This window comes from Callorhinus ursinus, unplaced genomic scaffold (assembly GCF_003265705.2).
Source record: "Callorhinus ursinus isolate GAN/ISIS: 27379988/994484 unplaced genomic scaffold, GSC_fseal_2.0 scaffold87, whole genome shotgun sequence".
In the NCBI taxonomy this organism is placed as follows: Eukaryota; Metazoa; Chordata; class Mammalia; order Carnivora; family Otariidae; genus Callorhinus; species Callorhinus ursinus.
Window position 1 is genome coordinate 1,717,279 of NW_027397149.1, and position 15,595 is coordinate 1,732,873.

Below are 15,595 nucleotides of genomic sequence, written 5' to 3' on the forward strand. Positions count from 1 at the left end.
TCTAAGTCATGACTGGGCTCAACAATCCAAGATGGCCTCTTCACTCACGTGGCTGTGCCTTAGCTGAGCTAACTGTGATGGATGGAGCTGGTCAGGCAATACTCTCTCTTTTCACATGGTCTTTCCATATATCTGGTTAGAACTTTCTCACAGTTTGGTGTCCTCAGGTAATCAGATTTCTCCCATGCTAGCTGGCTTGTCCCAAAGAAAATATCCTAAGAAATTCAAGCAAAAACTGTCCAGCTTTTTAACACCTAACTTTGAAAATCATGTTCCATTTCATTCCATTTTATTGGTCAGAAGTGAATTCACAGGGCCAACCCAGAGTCAAGGTCAGGGGACTTACAAAGATGGGAATTCTGGCATGGTTCAGTGGGTGCCCTTCTTTGTAGACCACCTACCACACATAGTCTGTGTACTAGTCAGGATAGGCCAGGTTGTGCTGCAGTAACCAACCACCCCTAAATCCCAATCCCTCAAAACACAAAGTTTGTTTCTTGCTCATTTTGCTGGCCTGGTATGGTTGAAGGCAGGGTTCAGCCCCATGTAGTCACTCCAGCTCATGGTGCCCCAATCTCAACATGATGCCTCAGGGGTCACTATGGCAGGGGAAAGCAGAATCAGAGGGACTTGGACAGGCAAGGAAATGCTCTGGCCCAGAAGTGACACGGTCACTATAAACTTCCCTTGTACTTGGAAGAGAGCCGAGGCAGATACCGCTGAACATTAGATGTCTCTCTCCCATCATGCCCTGCCCATGGATAATTCCTATTGGATATTTCTGGTGGATGTCACAACTAGGTAAGACTTCAGACAAGATTTCTCCCTTAATCATATTAGTGGATGTTTGTAAATACCTATTTATTTACACGAGGAGGTCCCTCACGAGGAGGCATTTGCATCAGGTCTTTGGGATGAGTTGGAATGTATGGGAAGAGATGAGGAAAAGGACATTCCAAATGATGGAAGAGCCTAGGAGCCATGAGAAGTCTAGCTTGGTGGGCTTGCGGAGGGAAAGCAAGAGGTAAGGTGGGCTGCGACTCGGAGGGAAACAATAATCAATAATTAATAACTAAACCTTATTGAACATCTTTTTGATGTGCCAACCATAGTTCTAAGTGCTTCGCGTGCTTTGCCACAGTAATGGTAACGCTCTGTTGGATCTCTTCCATGTGCACCTCTCGAGTCCCATTCCCCCTTCTCAGTGTCCAGGACACTGGCCCCAACAACTACATCACGATGCTCCCTTGCTCTCTGGCTTCTGGATGGATCAGTCCAACGGGGAGCCCCAGCACGAGATAGAGAGAGGGAAGAGAGTGAATTCAGGGTATTTGTTCCACTGGCTTCCTCCGTGCAGGAACACCCCCTCAGCTGGTGTTCTCGCACCATTTTCCCTAGAGAGGTTTTGGCGGTGCCTCCTCTTGCCCCTTCAGGCCTAGGGGTCCTCATAGTCCTGCTGTTACTAGATTGGGGATACTGTATGATCTTTTGTAGGGTTTCCTTACAATCCTTTAAAAATAGCTCCCTTGTTAATTCTTCAAATTCTAACTAGAATTTCCTGATAGAACCCAACTGATAGAGGTACGTAATGGACCAAATGGGTACTAGTACTGTTCTCATTTTATGGATGACGAAACTGAGGTACAGAGAGTTTAGCTGACCTGCTCAAGGCCATCCAGCTGCATAAGAAAAGTAAAAACTCAACCAGAGAGTATGGCTTGAGGTTCAAAGACCTTCAAAGGCCTTGAATGCCATGTTAAACAGAGAATGTTCCTATCACCTACAGAGGGTGCCAGATGTTCATCCCTTCTTTCTTTTTTCATTAAAAACATATTGAGTAGTACGCCTATGCCTCTTGAGAAACCAACGAGCTTCCTCACACGGAAAATGAGAGAATTCCTCGGGCTCTCATGGCCTCACAGAGCTGTGGTGGGGCTCTGAGAGATTTTAGCCACAGAAAGAGCTATTCTGGAAATTGGGGTGGAGCATGTGACTGAGGTCCAGCCAGTCAGAGCATCACATTCCCCTGGTCACAGTGATTGGCTCAGGACTGATCCAATCAAAGCCAAGGGGATTATTTCTCTGGAACACTTGTAGCTTTCTTCTCTGCCAGACTTCCATTTGGGATATGCCAGGGGCAACAGTGTGGATAAAGGACCCCTGGTCAAGGAATCAGAACCAAGAAGTGGAGAGAAACTGAGTTCTGTGATGACATTTCAGACTGCGTGCAGCCATGTCTGAAATCTATGTAAACCTTTGGATGATTCTCTTACATAAGACAATAAAATCCCTTTTCCCCTCTTACAGAGTTCCAATTCCAGAGTTGCAAACTCATCACTTGCAATGGAAAGAGTCTTGATGCCGTAGGAGAGCTTGGAGTGGAATGGGGAGTGGGGCCTTTGCAGCAGTCAAGTAAACCTCTGTTCATCCAGCAAGACCCAATGAAAATGTTACCATCTTTGTTCAACCTTCCAACCACTCCTCCCTTCATAGCTAGTTGCTCCTTCCCCTCTTTCTTGTGCACTTAGGTTTGTACACACCTCTATTATAGCGCCTCCTTGTGCTGGAATTGTTAGGGTGGCTGTTTCTGCTATGAGGCAGTGAACGATTTGTCTGAATCTTATTCATTTTGGAATTTTCAGTCTTTAGGAAAAGACCTGGTATAAAGTTGATACTCACTGAATGTTTGTTGAATGAATAACTGAATGAATGGGACCAAGGCGGGAGCAATAGGAATGGGCAGGAGGAGATGGATGGGGGTCATCTCTGCAGTGCCAACAAAAAGTAATCGCAGTCTTAAATCTTTTTTTTTTTTTTTTGAGTAACCAGGCTTGAGATTAATATTAATAACAAAGTGTTATTTAGTTGACTTGGACAAAATCCCTGGACAAAAATTAATAATAGCTGTGATTTATTGCATGCCTTATGTGCCAGTTGTTCTGTGTACATTCAATTTGATATTAACTCCAGCTTGGTGATGGAGGTATGCTGAACATGTGGGGACTTCAACACATCCACTTTATTCTGAGGAGTTGAAATCAACTCCAGGGGAGGATTCTCAAAGCCAATCATAGCAATTCCATCCTCCTCTGCAGTGGCTAGCTCAGGGATGGACAGGCCTGGGCCAATTAGGACCAGTAGGATAAAGTTTATTGCCATGAGAAAGGATGTGAGATAAGGTGCTCTCTCTTGCTGGATGTGAACTTGGATGTTTGTGGTCCTGGCTGTTCCTGGAAGCCATCTTGAGGACAAGGCTGATCCACTGAGGAGAGCAGAGCCAAGAAAATCTTAGAGGAATGGACCCAGGGCTTCCATTACTCCCAGCATGAAATTGACCTCTTCTTTTCCTTTTTCTTTCTTTCTTTCCTTCTTTCTTTCTTTCTTTCTTTCTTTCTTTCTTTCTTTCTTTCTTTCTTTCTTTCTTTCTTTCTTTCTTTCCTTTCTTTCTTCCTTCCTTCCTTCCTTCCTTCCTTCCTTTCTTTCTTTCCTTTTTCTTTCTTTCTCTCTCTCTCTCTCTCTTTCTTTCTTTCTCTTTCTCTCTTTTTCTTTCTTTCTTGAGCTCTCTGCCCAATGCAGGGCTCGAACTCACGAGCATGCACGCTCTATGGACTGAACCAGTCAAATGCCCTGCACCTGACCTATTTCCAGAAGTCCAGTTATGGGAATTATGTGAGTCAAAGGCATACCTCTGAGTCTGAGTTGAGTTTCTGTTATTTCATCCAATTACACAGTGAGGAAGCCAAGACTTTGATAGTCATGTGCTTAACATACCTCAGCAAATGGTAAGAGCTGGTATTCCACTCCAAATCTGTCTTATCCTACAGCCTTCGCTCATCCAGCTAAGCTGAGCCAAGAAAAGTCAAGTCACTTGATTTCAGTTCTGATTCATCCATTTACTTTCGGATATGGATTCTCTAATACATGCCGTTTCTACTGTCTAGAATGGTCTATACCTCTCTCTCTGCCTTTCAGGCCTCAGATTAAATAAATGTCACTTCCTGACCTCCTCCCCATTCCAACCCTGGCGATTAACCTAGATCCCTTGGCCATTAATTCTCATGGTGGTTTGTATCTTTCTTTTACACCCTTATCACAATTGTAACTGATGAGTTATCCTATTGTATAATACTTTTAAAATAATTTGTCTATTTCATAAGGGCACATGTGTATCTGTTTTCTCGGTTCTGAATCCTCAGAACCATGGATGTCACTTAGCAGGTGACAGTAAATATTTGATGAAGGAATAAATGAAAGCTGTTGCTCTCTGTGGTTAGGAGTTCTAGCAGCAGCTCTCCAAGCGTGGTCCCAGGACCTGCAAACATTAACATCACCTGAGAACTTGTTAGAAATGTAAATTAGGCCCCACTCAGACCTACTAAGTGAGAATTTCTGAGAAGTAGGGCTGGAGGGCAATCCGTGTTGAGCAGGCCCTCCAAGTGATTCTGGTTCTCGCTGGTTTGAAAGCCACTGGGTTATATACAGATTTGCTCTTGTCTATGCAGTGGGTACACCCTAGGGTTCAACCTTTGCTGATCGGGGTTCTTTGCTGCTTCTATTTCTTAGAAAATCAGTACTTTCACAAAGTAAAGTGGGTTGGAGGATAGGAACAGGAACTCATCGCATCCTATGCCCCCAGCACCTCTGCAGTTGCTGTTCCTTCAGCTTTTTCTTCTTTTTTCTAACGTTTTTTTCTTAAGTAATCTCTACACCCAAAGTAGGGTTCAAACTCAGAACCCCGAGAACAGCATGCTCCACCGACTAAGCCAGCAGGCACCCCTACTGCTCCTTCGGCTTTGATCATGCTTTCCATTATTGACTTTATTCTTTGGGTGTCGGTTTACATTTCCATCCCTCCGTTGCATTTTCTATCTCAGCCCGCTGCTAGTTTGTTGCGTTCATAACATTCACAGCACTCCTCCTTTCTTACAGTTAATTTATTCATTTGCCCTTGTTGCTTCTCTGCCTCCTCGAGTGCAGGGACTACAGCAGTCTTGCTGACTGCACGGGTCGTAGCGTCTGGGTCATAGCAGGGCTAAAACGTGCGTGAACTGAGTGACTGTAGGCTCCACGACGGCAGAGGCTGCGGGCCACGGACTTCCGGGCCGGGAGCCTGGAGCGTACAAGACGCTCCCTAAAGATCTGCGGAATGAATGGGCTACCGAAGCGAAAGGGAAACCGCCCCTTTACTAAGATGGCAGACCCAGGCCCTTTACCAACATGGCCGCCGGCCCGCGTGGATGGGCGGCGGGCGCGAGGAGGGGCCGGGCGGGGGCGGGGCCAGGCGGGAGCCGTCAGGTGCGGCCCCGCCCCGCCCCCCCCTCCCCGCTCGATTCCGGATTGGTCCGGTTCCAGCGCCGCAGCCCGGCGGCCGCGCCGTGGGGCCGCGCCGGGCGCTCGCCACTTCCGGCGCGTTGGGGCTGTTGGTTGGGGGCGGCCGCGCGGCGCGAGCGGGCGGCTCCAGGGCGGACGCGCGCAGGGATGCTCCGGGGGGCGGCGGCGGCGGCCGTGTGGGCTGAGGCGGCGAGGACAGCGCGGGTCCCCGGGCCTCTCCCCTGAGCCGGCTGCCCGGGCTGCTCCGCCGAGGCCCCGTCAGCCTCCGCCCCTTCAGCCTCGGGGCCGGGCCCGCAGCCGCTTCTGAACGCGGAGGCCGGGAGCCCCTGCCTGGGCCCGGAGCCTCCCCTCGGGGGTCGGGCCCGGGCGGGGGGCCCCCCGAGCCGCTGCCCTCCTCACCGGCCTCCGAGCCCCATTTCCTGCTTTTTCAGTTTCCTTGGGGAGGGGCGGGTGGGTTCAGATGAATTGTTCCGGGGGTCCCCGATGAGGCGGGCCCGGGGGCCGCGCTCTTTTTAGAGGGTCCCCGCGGGGCCCGGGTGGGGCAGCGGTTGTCTTTGCATGGGCGGGGGACTTCCCGAGTCTGCCGGGACCATGACCTGAACTGTGCGAGCGGGACGTGTCCGAAGCTCGAGAGCCAGCTCACCTGAGCAGCCCCTCCCCCGGCCAGCATGGTAAGTGGGGGCCGAGCCCCTTCCCTCCCCCGCCCCCCCGCCCCCCGGTGCCGGGTCTGAGGGGTGGGAGCGGGCCCCGGGACTGCTGAGCCATCGCTTCTCCCCGGGGCGGGGAGAGGCGCGTGCCGAGCCCAGCAGTGACACATGCGTGCAGGCTTTGCAGCCCCGGCTCGGCGCTCCCATCCCCCCCCAGGGATGTCTCAGGACTGGGAGGGACCTGGAAACGCAGCAGGCACTACCCTTGGATCTGGGGTTTGCCTCTCTTAACAATGTAGCTTATGTGACAGGAGCTATCCTGTATTTATTGAGGGTTTACTATGTGCCAGGGCTTGTGCTGCGTGATTGACATTTGTTACTTAAGGAGCACACTAGCTCTCTCCTGAAGTGGGGAGACTGAGGCACAGAGCAGCTAATTACCCAGCTCAAGGTCACTCTTTTTTTTTTTTTTAAAGATTTTATTTATTTGAGAGAGTGAGAGAGAGAGCACAAGACGGGTCAGAGTGAGAGAGAGAGCACAAGACGGGTCAGAGGGAGAAGCCGACTCCCCACCAAGGAGGGAGCCTGATGCGGGACTCCGGGATCATGACCCGAGTCCAAGGCAGTCACTCTTAAGTGATAGTGGCACGATCTGAAGTTAAGCAGTTTGACTTCAGAGCTTCTATTAGATATTAACACATAGGGTTGAATGGGGTCTTGCTGTAGGTTTACATAGAAGGAAACAGAGGGTTTGTGATTTGCAGAGGTCACTCATCCGGATAATAGCAAAGTCAGGAACAGGGGTGTCTTTTGACACCGGGGCATGCTGTTTCTGCTTCATGTTCTGGCCTTTTCCCTGGTAGTGCCTGGAAAGCTGTTCATCCTTCCAGATCCAGCTCAGAAGCCACCTCTTCTGAAGATACTTTCCACGTTTTTCACATCCAAAGACACTCTCAGCACTCCCTTACATTTGTGTATCACATCTGTTTATTAAGCCTTTGTCTTGTTATAATTGTTTCTTGAACCTTATCTCTCCACAGCAGTAGATTCAGTTCCCTCAAAGATGAAATTTTCTGAACCTTTATCTTCCCCAACTCCTGGTACATAGTAAACCCATGGGGGAGCGGTTGATTGCTCAGCCTGTGTTTGAGCACCTCCAGTGAAGGAAGTGTTAAGGCTGTCCATTCTACCCCTGTTAGGGATTTAGTAGAGAAAGGGACATAGTGACATCTGTGACATAGATGTTCAGGCCACTGGGATTTTTTAAAACTTTCAAGGGGCCTGTGGGTGTTGTGTCAGGTTCTGGGTCTTCATGGGGCTTAGAACCAGTGCGGTAAAATGCACCATTAATGCTGAGCAGCACTATATAGTAGATACTGTATGTAGTATAGTGGCAGATGGGTTAAGCTCTGTGAGTCCCAATTTTCTCATCTATAAAATGTGTTAGGAATTCCTTAATGAATAATCCAAAGGTATGAGAACATTTAGTGAGTGATAGTACTCAGTATTCCTTTTCTTCATTTATTCTTTCAGTTAATTTTCTGGTTTTTCCTTTTAAGTTGTAAAATACACAGAACATAAAATGTACCATTTTAACCATTTTTAAGTGTTACAGTTTAGTAGCATTAAGTACAGCTGACCCTTGAACAACATGGGGGTCATGGGCGCTGCCCCCCATTGATGTGGAAAATCACGTATAACTTTTGATTCCCCCAGAACTTTACTATTAGTCTACTGTTGACCAGAAGCCTTACTGATAACGTTAACTGTCGATTAATATTTATTTTGTATGTTATATGTATTATGTACTGTATTCTTTTTTTAAAGTTTTTTTTTTTTTTTAAAGATTATTTATTTGACAGCAAGAGAGAGAGAGACAGCAAGAGCAGGAACACAAGCAGGGGGAGTGAGAGAGAGAGAAGCAGGCTTCCTGCTGAGCAGGGAGCCTGATGTGGGGCTCCATCCCAGGACCCTGGGACCATGACCTGAGCTGAAGGCAGACACTTAACCTATTGAGCCACCCAGACACCCCTATGTATTGTATTCTTAACAAAGTAAGCTGGAGAAAAAAATGTCATTAGGAAGATCATAAGGAAGAGAAAATAATTTACAGTGCTGTGCTGTTCTTATTGAAAAAAAAATCTGTGTTTAAGTGGGCCTGTGTAGTTCAAAGCTATGTTGTTAAGGGTCACATTGTACATTCACATTGTGGTGAATGTACATCCCCACATCCCCAGAACTTTTTTCATCTTGTAAAACTGAAACTACCTATTGAGCAATAACTTCATTCCCTTCTCCCTCATCCCCTGGTGACCACACTCTATTTTCAGTCTCTGTGAATTGGACTACTCTAGGTATCTCATAGAAGTGGAATCATACAGTATTGGGTCTTTTTTGACTGGCTTATTTCACTCAGCATAATGTCCCGGAGGTTCACCCATGTTGTAGCATATGTCAGAATTTCCTTCATTTTAAACACTGAATAATCTGTTGTGAGTACATACCACATTTTGTTTATCCATTCATCTGTTGATGGACACCTGGGTTACTTCCACCTTTTGGCTATTGTGAGTAATGTCGTGAGTAGGGGTGTACAAATCTTTCAGTGAATTTTAAGTTGCCACTGGACACCAGGCTCTAGGGAAAGTCAGATGAATAAGCAAACAAGCTCCTCCCCTCAGGGAGCTTGCAAGGAATGTTGCTTTAGGACCCCTGGGCAGAGTTTTATTGGTTTTTGACTAAGCTAGCCAAGCACCCTTGCATTCAGATTTCATTTTAATTGGCAATCAGAGCATTATGAAAATGGCCACTTTTGAGCAATTATTGTAAAGTAGTTGACTTCATGATTACGATGTACATTTTTTTCTAGGGGTAAGTTTTGAGTCAAGGTTTTTGTAAGCTAGACCTCACATAGTTCAGCACACAAGGGGTGGCCACGGTGGCTGTGACCAGATTAGGAACTTCTATTCACATCCTTTCTTCATCACTGACACTGGGGGTTCATATCCTGTAGGTGTCCCAGGGTCAGAGGTGTGGGTGGGGCAGGCCTTGTCCCCAGAATGCAAGGAAACCGTTTCCTGGTGTGTGTCTTACAGGAGGAGGAGCTTTTCCCTGGGATCACATCTCTTTCTTTCTTCCAGGAAATTTTTTTCCCTCTCTATTTCTTACTTTTAGGAGTATTAGTTGACACATGTTTGAACCTTTTTTATTTTTTAGAGAGATTTTATTTATTTGATTGAGAGCGTGGCGGGGGAGGGGCAGAGGGAGAGGGAGAAGCTGACTCCCCGCTGAGCAGGGAGCCCAATGTAGGGCTTGATCCTAGGACCCCGAGATCATGATTTGAGCTGAAGGCAGATGCTTAACTGACTGAGCCACCCAGGCGCCCCTGTTTGAGCCTTTTTAATGTCTTTGTAAAACTTCAATCCTAATGAGATGAAAATAGTATAATATGCTAAAAACACCATTTATTATATATCTGCTGTAAGCTATTTCTCATTTGTTCATTTTTCTTGTAGTCCTTCGGTCTGGTCTGGTTAACCAGACCAACCCTGCTAGGTTACATTATGGCCAGTTTTCCCAGAGGGGGAGATGACAGACATGCTGTAGGATACCTGGGTGGAGCCGGCATTTGGACCAAGGTGTTCTACTCCAAAGCCTGCACTTTTTGGCAGGACAGATCTTCCTCAATTTACAGTGGGGTTATGTCCCGATAAACCCCTTGTAAGTTGAAAATATTGTAAGTCGAAAATGCATTTACTACACCTAACCTATGGAACATCATAGCTTAGCCTAGTCTACCTTAAATGTGTTTAGAACACATAAGCACACAAGGGGTGGCTTGTTGGGCAAAACCATCTAACACAAAGCCTGTTTTATAATAGAGTGTTGAATATGTCATGTCATTTATTGGATATTGTACTGAAGGTGAAGAACAGAATAGTTGTAGGTGTATTGGTTGTTGATCCTGGTGATCATGTGCTGACTGCGAGTCGCAGCTGGCTGCCACTGCCCAGCATCATAAGAAAATTTCGTACTGCGTGTCACTAGCCTGGGAATAGATCCAAAGTCAGAATTCGAAGGATGGTTTCCACTGAATGTGAATTGCTTTTGCAGCCTCCTGAAGTCGAACCATTGTAAGTTGGGGACTGCGCGTCTGCACCTGTGCAGATCTCAACGTGGAAGATCATTGAAGATGATTGGACTGTCATCCAAATATATTCTGTTTGGTTCTGAGGTCGATAGTGATGGGGGCTAGAGAGTATGGACATTTCCTTTAAACTGTTCCTCTCGGAGCGATCTTGACCTACAAATTTAGAACCAGTTAAAGAGATTTGTAGGGGCACCTGGGTGGCTCGCTCAGTTAAGTGTCTGACTTAGGTTAGGGTCATGATCTCGGGGTCCTGGGATTGAGCCCTGTGTCTGCCTCCCAGTTTGCTTGTCCCTCTCCCTCTGCTCCTCCCCCCACTTGTTCTTCCTCTCTCAACTAAATAAGTAAAAATCTTAAAAAAAAAAAAAAAAGGATTTGTAGTTGTAGTACAAAATTACTATAACAGCTATACTGTAAGTACATTTGATTAAATCATTGGGTTTTGTTGAATTCCCATGAGTTCTTTTTTTTTTTTTTATTCCCATGAGTTCTTAAGTGATGTAATATCTTAGAGGTTCCCACTACTTCTCCGAAAAGTTGTTACTTAATATTGAGTGAGCTGTTGGTTATTATGGAAATTGTGTGCAAAACTGAGTTCTTGCTTAAATTAGTGTTTTTCTAGTTGCTTAGAAAATTGCTTTGGTTACAAAGACTTATGGTTGAATGTGACCTTCCGTGACATTCCCGTAATTAGTGGTCCCTATAATGGAGGCAAAATCAGACCTTAGATTTGGCCTCTCAGATGGTGTGTCATCCACTTGTTCATCAATGGTGTTACATGGCGCCCCCTGCCATGGGAGGTATGAAGAAGCCATGGTGGTGCAGGGGGATGCCAGGGAAAGGTTCTGCAGTCCTCAGAGGTTCCGTAGGCAGTCACATAATTAGAGCTAGGCCGGGAGGCAGGCTCGATAATCAAGAAATGACTTTAACAGCTTTTGAGAAAATTGGACATGACATGGTTCAAATGGTGGAATTACTTTACTGGTAAAGTAAACAAAAACACAGTCTGTAATGTATAGAGAAGTAATTCTCTACAGTAAGCGAGAGCTTTTTAGTGCCTCATTTTATTCATTTGTGAAATAATTTATTAATTTCCTGTGTCAAGCTTATAATCTTAGGTACTGTGGATACAATATAATAGTACAATAGTTAATATTTATAGGGTTTAGAATATGCCATGTATTTTATATATATTAACTCATTTACTTTTCCAGACGGTGCCAGGAAGTAGAGGCTATTTTTATTTCTCATTTTATGGATGAGAACATCCAGGGCCCTTCTACACTGCAACTGAGTGATGGAATTGGGATTCAAACTTGGGCAGTCTGGCTCAAGAGTCAGAGCACAGTCAGAGCTCATAACTGTTACACTTTCACCCCAAGAGGGTTAGTAGTACCTGCCCTCTAGGAGTCAGTTTCATGAGGCAGATGGGACTATATTCGGCAATTACAAGAGCCTGTGATGAGGGTGATAGTGGAAGAATGCATTGGTACAAAGGTAGCCTATCTGAGGGAGACTCACTGAGGAGAGCGGCCAGGGAAGCTTTCCCAGGAGGCATATTTGAGTCTTGAAGGGTTAGGAAAAGTTGTTTGCAGATAGTTACATAGATCAGATATGTATCAGTAAAGATAACAAAATCATAGGTGTCAAGGGAAAGTGAGGGAATTAAATTTGCTGAGTGCTTAGGACTTTTTAGGGCTCTAGGTACTTGCAGGACACAAACACGTTATGTCTTTACTTCTGCAACCCAGGTCAGCTGCTGCCCCATTTCTTTGTTCCCCTTTGCAGTAGAACTTCAGGGGAGAGGGCTCTCTGATTGCTCGCCTTCCATTCTCTCTAGCTCACAGTCAAGGGCCAGCCGTCTGCAGGTGCTACAGTGATGGTTAGTTCTCAAGTCCTCTCCAGAGCTTCCACTCCCACTCCTTCACATCCTGCTTTACTTCTTTTTGTAGCATTTGCCTTCTTATTTATTTATTTATTTATTTATTTATTTATTTATTTATTATTTATTTAATGTAAGCTCGATGCTCAACGTGGGGCTTGAACTTGCGACCCTGAGGTCAAGAATCGTGTGCTCTACCGACTGAGCCAGCCAGGTGCCCTATGTAGCTTTTACCATTTTTAAACATTTTATATACATAACGTTATTTATGAGGTCTATTTTTTGTTGCCTCCTCCTGCTAAAATATTGACTTCATAAAGCTAGGGATCTTCACTTTGTTCATTGATGTGTCCCAAGAGTCTGGAACAATTTCTGGCATAGGAGACAGTTACATTGTGGTCGGAGTGCTGTGGAGGTCTTGGCTGTTCAAGGGACCTTTAGAGCATGGGAGTAAGCGAGGTTCCCTGTGACAAAGAGAACTTGCAGAGAGAGCATATTTCGGAAGAGAAGGGTGTAACCGTGTAATGTTCAGACCGTTGGATAGACTGGTTTGGCTGTGGTGGTTTTTGTCAAGTAGTAGTTGGAGAGAAAGCCATAAAGGTAATTTATGGCTAGGTTATGGAGGGCTTTCAATACCACTCTAGGGAGTGTGGTTTTGTCGGCTGGTTTTTCCTTAAAGGAAAATGAATCCATCTGCCGTGCAGAGGTTAGATTGGTGGGAAACCTGTGACACCTTACATGTCTGGATGTGATAAAGGTCGGTTCTTGGGTGTGGAATTAGGGTGAGGAGGACTTGAGCAAGAGAGTTTTCACTGCTTAAAAAACTGATTCTGGGGCGCCTGGGTGGCTCAGTTGGTTAAACGACTGCCTTCGGCTCAGGTCATGATCCCGGAGTCCCGGGATCGAGTCCCGCATTGGGCTCCCTGCTCGGCAGGGAGCCTGCTTCTCCCTCTGACCCTCCCCCCTCTCATGTACTCTCTCTCTCTCATTCTCGCTCTCTCAAATAAATAAATAAATCTTTAAAAAAAAAAAAAACTGATTCTGGAGTCAAGGGATGAAGAAAAGGGAAAAGCTCAAGCTGATTTTGGAAGCCTCTAACGTGGTGACTGGGAATAGTGGGTGTTTTACCTAATTGGTGATTTGGATTTGGTAGGAATGGAGATGACAGGTAAAGAACCTGACAGGAAGATGACAGGAGACTTCGCTCTGTAAGGAGATGGGCAGTTGCTGTGGTGTTGAGATGCAGGTGATTGGCATTGGGCAGGGCAAGGATCTTGACGATTTTATGAAAGTGGATTGTTGACATATGTGTCCAAATCGAGGAAGATGTGACAGTACAGGCTGGGGTGAAGTGGGGGAGCTCCTGAGCTTGTAGCTGCTGCTCCGCCTGCGCTTTCTATAGACCATTGCAGACTGACCTGTCTTCACCATTTTTCAAGATCACCTACAACTTCTGTGTGCTGAAGCCAATATAAAGGGCTTCTTTTCAGTCCTTATGCCATCTGACTTTTCCTTTTGGCCCCTGGCAACCATTGGACTTTTTCTCTTCTGAAACACTTTTTCTTGGCTCCGATGATATTACTGCCTTGGGTCAGTCTCCCTTAGTCTTTCCCATGGCCTCAGTTAGGGCCTGTGTGCCAGTGAGAACTCGGCCTTACTCTCCTGCCCTTGGTATTCACCCGGCTGTCCTGTAGACATCAGATTAAACCAAATCCATCATCTTTCCCTCAGGCTAGCGCCTGCTTCCCTGTGCCCTGGTTCTGTTCATGACTTTCTTCACTGGACACTCAAGTGGCAAACCTGAGTCATCTTTAACTTTCTCTTTGCTTTCAGTCCCCCACCTGTAGACCTGTAGATGCTCTGCTGATTTGTGTTTTGACCCCAGCCTTTCCTTCCATTCCCTCCACTTTGGTCAAGCCATGTCTCTTGCTTTCACTCTTAGTGTCTTGACAGCTTCCAGGTTCTCCCCCTAGCAGTTCATCTTCAGTATTCCTGCCAGAGTCCTCTTCACAGAGCTCAGATGGGAGCATGCCCTTTGACTCCAAATCATTCAGAACTGAGGGTCCCCATTGCAGGGACCAAGTTTATTTGTTTGTTTTGTTTTGTTGTTTTTTGGGGAGAGAATTGAATGAGAGGGAGGTAGGGAGGGTAGGGAGGAGGGGCAGGGGGAGAGGGAGAGAGAGAATCCTAAGCAGGTTCCGCCCAGCGTGACGAGGGGCTTTATCTCATGACCCTGAGATCATGACCTGAGCTGAAATCAAGATGCTTAACCGACTGAGCCACCCAGGCACCCCCAGAGACCAATGAGACCAGAGAGTGATGGAAAGCACTTGGGCCCTGGATTTTCACAATTTTACTTTTAGTCCTCTCACTACAGATTGAAGATGATGTATTAAATGCTTAAGTGATTTATTTGGAATGTCTTTTAAAGACTTCCCAAATTATACCTCTTCTGTAGCCACAACAAACCACCTGTCATTCTCAGAACACTGAGTACACTTCATACCTCTCTTTGCTCAGTGCTGTTCCCTCTGATCTACTGTCCTTTTCTTCATTTTTGAAGGTGAGACCTTCCCTACCATTTCAAGGCCACCCTAAATAGAATCTCTTTGAGGCCTTCCAGCTAGTAGTTTAACAGTTACCATCTTTGATTATAGTTAGGTTTTTTCTTTTGGCTTTTTATTATTTGATATATTTGTTATTACTATATAGAAATTCTAAGACTATATTCTTCTAGTAAGTGTCAAACAGTTTAGAAGTTTGAAGAGCACAGTGTCAACTCCTCTAGCCTCCCTTCAGTCCCACTCCAGGCCTGCAGGTGGGGAGGATTAGTTCTTTGTCTTTAAGAGTCCATATCAGGGTGAGTCTTAGGCCTCTTTGCATTTCCAGTGCCCCTTAAGCATTCTGCAGATATTGAGGCAATCAAAAGAGGCAGGGGTGAAAAAAAATTCAAGAAGGATGACAATGGCAGTGTTTGGAGAGTGTGGTAAGATTGAAATAGAGTATGAATATAGTAAATTAGCACCCTCTTTTTCCAAAACCTAGGCAGCCAGCACGCTCAGAGAAGGGCATTTTTCCCCTGGGCGAGTCGGCACAGTGGGATGGGGGTGGACAGGCGAGCAGGGAAGTTGTTAAAAGAAATGCTGCGTGGATGTGTGCTTAGGGGGAGGCTCCAGACACTAATTGCTGCTGGGAGAACTGCTGGGGTGCAGTGGGGATGGGGTGTGGTGAGGGAAGGGGTTGTGGATATTGAGGAAACTCCCAGTGTAGAGGGAAGTGAGGGAGGTTCAGGAGGCTGATGGGAAAGGAAGGAAGCTGGGGGTCAGAGGGAGCAAAAGGTCTGCGTGTTTCATAATTACACTCGGCACTAGTCATTGTTGAGGGGCCCTCGTGTACACTGTGTAAGTCCTTATTTAATTTAACGGCAGCCCTGCAAAGTAGGTCTTATCTGTCCCCGTTGTACATTTGGGAAGATGAGGACACTGAGGCTCAGGGAGGGTAATGTTAGTAACTTGACCAAGATTACACAGCAAGTTGATAGAGATGGGATTCGGACTCAAGGTTCTAACTCCACAGCCCATGTTTTTT

At 46.2% G+C, this 15,595-nt stretch overlaps 1 protein-coding gene across 9 annotated transcripts in view; it reads left to right on the top strand.

Moving 5' to 3' along the window:
* Positions 1-5,412: 5,412 nt before the first annotated feature.
* The window catches only part of XPO6 (exportin 6), a 103,614-nt gene continuing 93,431 nt past the window's right edge, over positions 5,413-15,595 (top strand). For 4 of the 9 annotated variants that reach the window (XM_025853946.2, XM_025853949.2, XM_025853947.2 and 1 more), the window contains exon 1: positions 5,413-6,002. In XM_025853946.2, coding sequence (XP_025709731.1) covers positions 6,000-6,002 — 3 coding nt within the window. In that variant the 5' untranslated portion in view covers positions 5,413-5,999. The remainder of the gene's footprint in view (positions 6,003-15,595) is intronic. The other 5 variants (XM_025853950.2, XM_025853951.2, XM_025853953.2 and 2 more) reach the window with 3 other exon arrangements.